Source organism: Bubalus bubalis, chromosome 19, assembly GCF_019923935.1.
Source record: "Bubalus bubalis isolate 160015118507 breed Murrah chromosome 19, NDDB_SH_1, whole genome shotgun sequence".
Classification (NCBI taxonomy): domain Eukaryota; kingdom Metazoa; phylum Chordata; class Mammalia; order Artiodactyla; family Bovidae; genus Bubalus; species Bubalus bubalis.
The window spans coordinates 25,384,995-25,395,744 of record NC_059175.1 but is presented as its reverse complement, the minus strand read 5'-3'; the positions used below and the strand labels follow the sequence as shown (position 1 = coordinate 25,395,744).

At 39.6% G+C, this 10,750-nt stretch overlaps 1 protein-coding gene across 1 annotated transcript in view; it reads left to right on the top strand.

Annotated features, from left to right (window-relative positions):
- The first annotated feature begins 3,344 nt into the window (after positions 1 to 3,344).
- Positions 3,345 to 10,750, top strand: part of NDUFS4 (NADH:ubiquinone oxidoreductase subunit S4) — a 115,955-nt gene continuing 108,549 nt past the window's right edge. The window contains exon 1 of the mRNA XM_006058300.3: positions 3,345 to 3,498. Within this exon, the coding sequence (XP_006058362.1) occupies positions 3,401 to 3,498 (98 nt within the window). The 5' untranslated portion in view covers positions 3,345 to 3,400. The remainder of the gene's footprint in view (positions 3,499 to 10,750) is intronic.

Sequence of the window (10,750 nt, the reverse complement as noted above, 5' to 3'; positions counted from 1 at the left end):
ATATTGAATTACCCTTAGACACTTGAAACTACTACAATATTGCATGTTAATTATAACGCAATAAAAATAAAACATGGAAGCAAAAGAAAGCATAATCCATAAATTTAAAAATGACTAAACTGGGCTTCATCAAAATTAAAAATATTTACTGAGCAACACATCCTGTTAAGAGGATGAAAGGACAAGCTACAGATAGGAGAAAATATTTGTGAACCACATATCTGATAAAAGACTCGTATCTGGACTACATAAAACCTCTCAAATGTAAATAGCAAAAAATAATGCAATTAGAAAATGGACAAAATATGAGACATTGAACTGAATGGAATACTCATAATGGCAAATAAGCACATGAAAAGATATTCCACATCATTAGTCATCATGGGAATATAAGATCTTGACGAACTATCATTACACATCTATTATTTATGTTAGCTGAACTGAAATTAAAAATACCAAATATTGGTGGGGACACGGAGAATCTGGATCTCATACAGTGTTGGTGGGAATGAAAAATGGTACAGGTTTTCTGGAAAATAGTTTAGCAGTTTTATTAAAGAAACTAAATAAAATTGCACATTTGAGCATTTATTCCAGAGAAATGAAAATTTATGTCCACACAAAAACCTGTACATGATTGTTCATTGCAGTTTTATCTGTAATCAGATCAGATCAGTCGCTCAGTCGTGTCCGACTCTTTGTGACCCCATGAATAGCAGCACGCCAGGCCTCCCTATCCATCACCAACTCCCGGAGTTCACTCAGACTCACGTCCATCGAGTCAGTGATGCCATCCAGCCATCTCTAGTCCTAACCAAACCAAAATATTCTGCAACAGGTGAATGGTTAATCAAACTGTGGTAATCCAGATATATATATATCCTATTCATTTTGTTTTTCTGGAGAATCTAGACTAATGCACCACAGAATACTAATACCACCCAGCAATAAAAAGTGAAGAACTATTGTTAAATGCAATAACATGAATGGATCTCAGAGGCACTATGAAAAGTGAAAGAAGCCAATGTCAAAAAGTTATATATACTACGAGTCTATTTATATAACATTCTTGAAATATGAAATTATACAAATGGAAACAGTAGTAGTGGCCAGGGGTTGGGAGGTGGGTATATAAAAGAGTAACACCAGGGGAAATCTTTGTGGTGATGAACAGTTCTGTATCTTGATTCTGCTAGGGGTTTCATGAATTGACACGTGATAGAATGACAAAGGAATGCATAAACACTTTATATCAATGTCAGTTTCCTGGCTTCCATCAGTTCAGTTCAGTTTAGTCGCTCACTCGTGTCCGACTCTTTGCGACCCCATGAATCGCAGCACGCCAGGCCTCCCTGTCCATCACCAACTCCCGGAGTTGACTCAGACTCACGTCCATCGAGTCAGTGATGCCATCCAGCCATCTCATCCTCTGTCATCCCCTTTTCCTTCTGCCCCCAATCCCTCCCAGCATCAGAGTCTTTTCCAATGAGTCAACTCTTCGCATGAGGTGGCCAAAGTACTGGAGTTTCAGCTTTAGCATCATTCCTTCCAAAGAAATCCCAGGGCTGATCTCCTTCAGAATGGACTGCCTGGATCTCCTTGCAGTCCAAGGGACTCTCAAGAGTCTTCTCCAACACCACAGTTCAAAAGCATCAATTCTTTGGCGCTCAGCCTTCTTCCCAGTCCAACTCTCACATCCATACATGACCACAGGAAAAACCATAGCCTTGACTAGACAGACCTTTGTTGGCAAAGTAATGTCTCTGCTTTTGAATATGCTATCTAGGTTGGTCATAATTTACCTTCCAAGGAGTAAGCATCTTTTAATTTCATGGCTGAGTCACCATCTGCAGTGATTTTGGAGCCCCAAAAAATAAAGTCTGACACTGTTTCCACTGTTTGAGCATTCTTTGGCATTGCCTTTCTTTGGGATTGGAATGAAAACTGACCTTTTCCAGTCCTGCGGCCACTGCTGAGTTTTCCAAATTTGCTGGCATATCGAGTGCAGCACTTTCACAGCATCATCTTTCAGGACTTGAAATACTGGCTTCCATACTGTACAACAATTATATAAGACGTAATCAACGGGAGAAACTGAGTTAAGTTTGTACAAGAGCTCTCTGTACTGTTTTTGTAACTTCCTGTGAAATCTATTTCAAAATTAAAAGTTTAAAAGAAAATTCTCTGTGAGATATCTCTTCCTTCATCTTTCTGTGCATTTCCTCTTTCCCTGGACAAGGCTTTCTCTCTGGTACTAGGTGCTGTGGTGCTCAATCTTTTTTTTAAATTAATTTATTTTTAATTGAAGGATAATTGCTTTACAGCATTGTGTTGGTTTCTGCCCAACGGCAACATGAATCAGCCATAGGTATTCCTATGTCCCATTCCCTCTTAAACACCCATCCCATTGCACTCCCCACTCAATCTCTTTCTTAACCCCTTTCCCTTATGTATTTCGTTTTCTTTTATTTGGCCTTAATGCAGAACCAAGGCATTCCCCATCCACCTGTTAATACTATTCTTTTAATGAAAATTGTTTTCACCTGCTTAATTTTAAAAGCAGGGGCATTCTAACTTTAAAAAAGTTCTCTAAAATAGCACACCCCACCAACGAACCTGCTTTTTATTTTATAATCCACAGTTAATCATTGTTCTTAAGGTTAGTAGTCCACAATACAAACATATTACTAACAATTGCCTCAGAAGATAATTTTTGTTTTGTATGTCCAGTATCCATGGATTATGATTACACGTTCAGGATTTACTGGGAAAAGACTGATATAAAATAGTATGTTTCATAAGTTTTTCATGTGAATACACATGTCAAAAAAAAAAAATCTTTCGCCAGGCCATGTGTCTAGATTTTTCATTTGGAAAATATGATCATTATAAGTATCAACTACAGAACATCAAACTGAATACAGCCCTTTCCTGAGGGCTTGCAAACTGAATCTGGCAACATTTTGGAAAAGTACTACTTTAGGTTCTCAAGCACCAACAAGCCCTCTGGCTCTTCTAGTGGGCTCAGCCCCTTATATTGAGTCCTTTGAAAAAATTATGAGTTGCAGGTGTTGAAATTTTCAAGCATTTTCTTTCGGTCTCTTCATTAGCCGGTATGTAAACCAGTCCTAACAGACAAGGATTTTACTTTATGAGGCTTATATTTACACTCAATGCACTTCTTGCATTTTTCTTCCGTCCATTTTCCTTCTTATCTCTTGCAACCAAACGTTGCACCTCTTTTTTTTTAATAAATATTTTAAAAACTCCATTATTTAACAAAACACCTAACAATAATGAAATTAACCAAACCCTCCCTACTCTTTTGCTTTGCGTGGGCTTGAAAACGAAGGAAGCTTGTCCCTTGCGGTGATCCGTCCTAGTGTCTGCCTGTAGCAAGATGGCGGCGGTCTCAATGTCAGTGGCGCTGAGGCAAGCGTTGTGGGGGAGAAGGGTAGCGACTGTAGCTGCCGTTTCCGTTTCCAAGGTTTCGACCAGGTAACAGGATTATGAGGCTTCTTCTTTAAGCTTCTCGGGTCTCTCCACCTTTGCGGAGGTCTCTGCTAGCTGGATCCCGGAGAAGGCCTCGGGAAAACGTCCTTTGCTGACCCTTTCCTCGGGAGAGGGCGAGCGGATTTGGGGCCATCTAGGGGAGCTTGGCCAGGCGAGTGGGGGCGTGCATGCGGGGAGAGGGGAGGAGGACCCCTGGTTTCTTGGAACCATGCATTGCTGCTATGGGAGAAGGTCTGGGGTATGGGGTTGTCTCCGAAGCTATGAACCGAGCCTGAGCCCCCAGAGAGGAGGCGGAGTCTCATTTTTCTTCCCCACTTTCTGAAACCGTCCATTTTTCACCTGTTTGCCCATCACTCCAGTTTTTACTGGAGGGTTGAATCTCTCTTTCCCTTACATGACTTTAAGTGGTATTGATTAGGTTTCTGAACTGAAACATTTTATTTGTCAGGCTGCTTGGGAGGAAAACTTGGTTGGAATTGAATGTTAGTAAAATTACCGCTCCTAGTAATACTGGAAAGTAATTTTTAAAAGGCTGATGGTAATGCTGAGATTTTTCCCATCTAGAATTTTATTAAAGCCGCACTGTAATTCAGAGATTGTTGTTGTTCATTGTTTTTCACTGAAGCATTTTTGTGGTGGTGTTTTCTTTGACTGCATTACTTAATCCTCCATTTCCCTATTTTTCTGAATTTTCCTGATTTTAGTATAACAACAGCTCACGCGCCCACACACATACTATCTAGCATTTTTATCTGCGAAAAATTTATTATTTTGTTAAATTGCTGTTTTCACAGCTTGTTAGTATAAATATAAACCAGGGCTTTTGTTGATTGTCTTCTGCAGGAGTGCTTAGAAAAGCGATGCAAAGACTGGATGTACAGAACTGAAGGGGATGTGAGGGATGGGAGTGTTAAAAATTGAAAAGAGAGTCTATTGAAATTAGTGTTATATTAAACATAAAGGGAATACAGAAAGTTGGAAAGAATTAATTAGAAAGGATTTTTGGAGATAAGTTTTATTTAGGTTTTAAATAGTGGATGATGGATGGGAAAGATGCCCTAGGTAGGGTTAGTGGCTTATTAAAAGTCTTGAGCGCAATATATACATAATACTGTTATTGTTGTTGTTTAGTTGCCAAGTTGTGTCCGACTCTTGCGATCCCATGGACTGTAGCCCCCCAGCTCCTCTGTCCATGAAATTCTTCAGGCAAGAATACTGGAGTGGGTTGTCATTTCCTTCTCTGGGGATCTTCCTGACCCAGAGATGGAACCCGCATCTCTTGTGTTTCTGCATTGGCAGGCGAATTCTTTACCTCTGAGCCATCAGAGACGCTCATATACATAATATAGTGTCATTGAAAAATACAAGTTTGTAATTAACTGTTCTACTTATGGGGAACTTAAAGAATGGAAAGTATTTCTCTAAGATACTCCACTGGTTAACCTAGGTCTAGAATAGAGGTGACCCAGGTTAGCTATTCTAGATACTATGGAGATTAATTTTGCATTTCCAAGTAATTCACAGTAGCCCTAGAACTGAGAGCAAATTTGAAGGGTCCATGGCCAATCAAAACATGGCTGTAGGGAATTCCCTGGTGGTCTAGGGATTAGAAGGACTTTCTTGTAGCTCAAATGGTAAAGAATCTGCCTGCAGTGCAGGAGACCAGGGTTCGACCCCTGAGTCGGGAAGATCCTCTGGCGAAGGGAACAGCAATCCACTCCAGTATTCTTGCTTGGAGAATCCCATGGACAGAGAAGCCTAGTGGGCTACTGTCCGTGGGGCCTCAAAGAGTCGGATATGACTGAGCAGCTAACACACACTAGTGCTTAGATAAGCTAGTATGAAGCCCTTTCACTGATGAGGGCCCAGCTTCAATCCCAGGTGGGGAACTAGGATCCCACAAACTTCCGGGGCATGGCCAAAAATAAACAAAACATGGCTGTGCTGTATGTCTTAGTCACAGCCATTTTCTTAGCAATTTATAGTAGTTGAAGTTAAGATACTAAATTTCGGAAACTCTGGTAATTAGTCTTATCCACATTTAAAGAGTTTCTGCTTGCAAATGTGTTAGAAGAGATTTGAAAATAAAACTTTAAACCATGTAAAGATGAACTGTTTCAGATATTGAGTGAAGTTGCCCAGTCGTGTCCAACTCTTTGTGACCCCATGGACTGTAGTCTACCAGGCTCCTCCATCCATGGGATTCTCCAGGCAAGACTACTGGAGTGGGTTGCCATTTCCTTCTCCAGTTTCAGATATTAAAATTCTTAAAAGTCAAAGCAAATTTTAAACACAAGTCAAATGATACACTTGTTTGCTTTCTTTACTATTTTTTTTTTCTTTTTTTCCCTAAAGAGCTTATGTTGTTAATTTCATCTTGAGGGAAATGTATGGCACTTCTCTCTTACATACTATTTGCTTTTTATCCTTAAAATCTCTTTACATTATGACTTGTGAGCAATGAGGATCTGGAAAGGTGGAGTGTGGAAAGAGAGCCATTAATGGGGAGATATACATCTTAAATTCATTGTATTTTATTACTTTATTTGCAAATGATGTTACAGTTCAGATTACTTAAGTAAAATGAGAGGGGAGAATCAGTAAGGCCCTTGGTAAGGAAGGGAGTAGTGATCAAATACTAAAAAAAAAAAAAAACCTGTTAGCAGAAGGAAAGAAGCAGTTAACTGTTACATTAACTTATTAATGTATGAATTTAACTGCAGTATATCTGTAAAAAACCAAAGAGACCAAAAAACCAGACAGCATGTACACACAAGACAGAAAAAAACTAAATGGTGTAGTTGATTTCAGCTGATCCAGTTACTGAGCACCTGCTCTAGAGTGAATGTGTTTCCAGGTGCTTCTTATTTCCCTGGACTGAAGGAGAAGGGAGAAAACCCTGGATATATGGCTTACACTTTTCCTTACTTTCCCTGACATTCCTAAGGGATTGTCCAGAGTAAGTTTAACTATTTAGATATTAGTCATCTCCAAGGGATCTTCCCAGCCCAGGGATCGAACCCAGGTCTTTCGCATTGTGGGCAGATTCTTTACCAGCTAAGCCACCAGGGAAGCCCAAGAATACTGGAGTGGGTAGCCTATCCTTTCTCCAGCGGATCATCCCGACCCAGGAATCAAACCGGGGTCTCCTGCATTGCAGGCGGATTCTTTACCAGCTGAGCTATTAGGGAAGCCCAGAGAAAAATGGCATTTTATTTCAAAATAGCAGTATTTAGGACTCAGGACATTTGATACAGTGGTTTTGTTTTCTTTAACCTGTTCATGTATACTTATCTCACCTAGCCCTGTTCTGTCACTTCTTTCGATTGGACTGTCTTGTGTTTATCTCAAATATAGCTCCTTAGGTTCTTCAGAGGGTGTGCTGTTAATACTGGTGGGAGCTAAGTGTATGGGACCTTTTTGTGAGGCCTGTTTTGTATTGTATTCTCTTGCTCTATTTTATTTTTCAGAGTTAGATAAGCCAGTATGAAATTGTGAGTTTGCAGGAACCTTCAATGAGTAAGAGGTACTAAGTTTGATAAGAGTTCTCTGTATATTACACCTTGCTGAGAAACTGTCTCAGCCTAAATTTGAGAAACACTTGTTTTTCAGTTGCTGTCATATCTGACTCTTTGGAACCCCATGGACTGCAGAAGGCCAGGTTTCCCTGTCCTTCACTATCTCCTGGAGTTTGCGCAAACTGATGTGCATTGAGTCGGTGATGCCATCCAACTGTCTTATCCTCTGCTGCCCCTTCTCCTCCTGCTTTCAATCTTTCTCAGCATCTGGGTCTTTTCCAATGAGTCGGCTCTTCGAATCAGTTAGCCAAAGTATTGGAGCTTCAGCTATTAGGACATTTAAAGTCAGCAGATTGGCCTCTGCTGGATAAACAAATTCCTCTCTGAAGGGGAGCTACTTTTTGCTGTCTGGAATGTATCAAGACCAAGTTTTGTGAGCTTACAGTGTTTATAATGTGCTTTCTAATAGGTTTCATTGTTTTGCTTATTTTCCTCATTAAAAATATCCATAATTAGTTGGTCTGTTTTCATCAGTAGCATACATATTTGTTGAATTCCTCTTAGGAGATTTAAAAACTAGTTAAATATTTTAACACTCTGAGCTCCTGCTTTAGAGTGAGTCTAGAGCATTCTCAGTTCAGTTCAGTTGCTCAGTCATGTCCAACTCTTTGCGACCCCATGGACAATAGCACTCCAGGCTTCCCCATCCATCATCAACTCCCAGAGCTTACTCAAACTTATGTCCATTGAGTTGGTGATGCCATCCAACCGTCTCATCCTCTGTCATCCCCTTCTCCTCCTGCCTTCAATCTTTCCCAGCATCAGGGTCTTTTCCAGTGAATCAGTTCTTCACATCAGATGGCCAAAGTATTGGAGTTTCAGCTTCAGCATCAGTCCTTCCAATGAACATTCAGGACTGATTTCCTTTACGATGGACTGGTTGGATCTCCTTGCAGTCCAAGGGACTCTCAAGAGTCTTCTCCAACACCACAGTTCAAAAGCATCAATTCCTCAGTGCTCAGCTTTCTTTACAGTCCAACTCTCACATCCATACATGACCACTGGAAAAACCATAGCCTTGACTAGATGGACCTTTGTTGGCAAAGTAACATCTCTGCCTTTTAATATGCTGTCTAGATTAGTCATAACTTTCCTTCCAAGGAGTAAGCATCTTTTAATTTCATGGCTGCAGTCACCATCTGCAGTGATTTTGGAGTCCCAAAAAATAAAGTCTGCCACTTTTTCCACTGTTGCCCAATCTATTTGCCATGAAGTGATAGGACTGGATGCCATCATCTTAGTTTTCTGAATGTTGAGTTTTAAGACAGCTTTTTCACTCTCCTCTTTCACTTTCATCAAGAGGCTCTTTAGTTCTGCCATAAGGGTGGTGTCGTCTGTGTATCTGAGGTTATTGATATTTCTCCCTGCAACCTTGATTCCAGTTTGTGCTTCATCCAGCCTGGCATTTTGCATGATGTAGTCTGCATGTAAATTGAATAAGGAGGGTACAGATATACAGCCTTGATGTTCTCCTGTCCTAATTTGGAACCAGTTCATTGTTCCATGTCCAGTTTTATCTGTTGCTTCTTGACCTGCATACAGATTTCTCAGGAGGCAGGTAAGGTGGTCTGGTACTCCCATCTCTTTAGAATTTTCCACAGTTTGTTGTGATCCACACAAAGACTTTGGTGTAGTCAGTAAAGCAGAAGTATATGTTTTTCTGGAACTCTTTTGCTCTTTCGATGATCCAACAGATGTTGGCAATTTGATCTCTGGTTCCTCTGCCTTTTCTAAAACCAGCTTGAACATCTGGAAGTTCTTGGTTCATGTACTGTTGAAGCCTAGCTTGGAGAATTTTGAGCATTAATTTGCTAGCCTCTGAGATGAGTGCAGTTGTTCAGAGACTAATTCTAATTACTCTAATATTAGAATAATGTCTTGGCACATAGTAAATTTTACCTAAATATATGCTGATTTTATTATTGGTTTAAATAGGCTGAATATTTTTCTTTTTTTTAATCTTGTTGATGGATATTGTGGTAGATGATATTATTATTTATAACATTTACATTCCCTGTGACAGGATTATGCATCACTGCCCCATTTGCCAAATGACTTGTTTTGACCAATGAAATCTTAACCAGAAATGGCTGCTGCTGCTGCTGCTAAGTTGCTTTAGTCGTGTCTGACTCTGTGCGACTCCATAGACGGCAGCCCACCAGGCTCCCGTCTCTGGGATTCTCCAGGCAAGAATGCTGGAGTGGGTTGCCATTTCCTTCTCCAATGCATGAAAGTGAAAAGTGAAAGTGAAGTTGCTCAGTCGTGTCCGACTCTTAGTGACCCCATGGACTGCAGCCTACCAGGCTCCTCCGCTCATGGGATTTTCCAGGAAAGAGTACCGGAGTGGGCTGCCATTGCCTTCTCCAGAAATGGCTAGGTCACGTCAGACACTAGCTCCAGGAACTTTCCCATGTTTTGCCATGTTGTTGTTTCCTCTGCTGTCCCAGGTGGGCTTTTTTCTTTCAGCCTAGATCCTGGAACAAAGATAACATGGGGAAAAGCAGAGCTGATTATTATAGGTTATATAAAATATAAAGAGACTAAGAAATAAAATTTGTTATAAGCCACAAAGATGTTTGGATTGTCGACTACCTCAGAATAACAGCCTATACTGACCCTTACACATACACATGAAAATAAGCAGGTTTTGGTATATGTACTGATATATGAGTAATTAGGTCACAGGCTGAAAAGATTTTTAATTCATTTTTCTATACTTCATAGCACCTAGTGTAATGGGTCTTACAGTAACAACGCTTATCACATAGATGAGTAAATACATATTCAGAGATGGTAAGGAAAAATAGGAAGCCGTAGGTAGTATTTGTGTTAATAGCCTCATCAGTGAAAACCAGGTAGGCAATAACCTACTAAATGTGGATATAAAATATCTACAACTCACATTCTTTTCTAATGATTTGCATTGGTCTGAGTTGAGGATATTCACCTAAAACCCTGGACTGAAGTTGTCTCATGAATAGATCTTTTTTGTATTCATACATTTCTTTGAGAAGTGTCCTGATTCTTCTTTTGTTTTCAAATTTAAAAAAGACATGGAAATGAAATTATATGAGAAAGTGTACTCACGGAACATCTGAACTCTTTAGGAATAATAGTAACTAAAGGTGATTATTAGACTTGCTATCTGCAAGCTACTTGAAGTTTTTAAAAGTTAATAATAGTACATGGGACTTAGTGAAGACAAATGAGCCAACTTGGTTCCTGTGTAATACATGTTAGAAGAGGTCTCTGTTTGGGGATAGGGTGAATACAGGATAAGACCATTTCAAATGAAAAAGCTTCTAAAATATATCCTTTGGTGAACATTGAGAATCATTTTTGTGATGTTTATTTTGAGTACAAATTAATAATAGCAGCTAACATTTCTCACTGTGTATTAGCCACTGGGCCAAGGACTTTACCTTCGTTATCTCATTTCTCAAAGTAATCGTACGAACTTAGGTGTTTTTATTCTTATTTTTCAGATGAGGAAACATTTTTAAGTTTACGTTACTAGGAAATAGTTTGACTTAGCTAAAGGAATATGTGACTTTTGCAGGAAGAAATATTATGTCTGATAATAGTAACCTACAACTTGTGTCTTCTCTTTTTTTTTCCTTTTAGCAAGGTATATTTTTTATTTGAAAGACTATCTGATG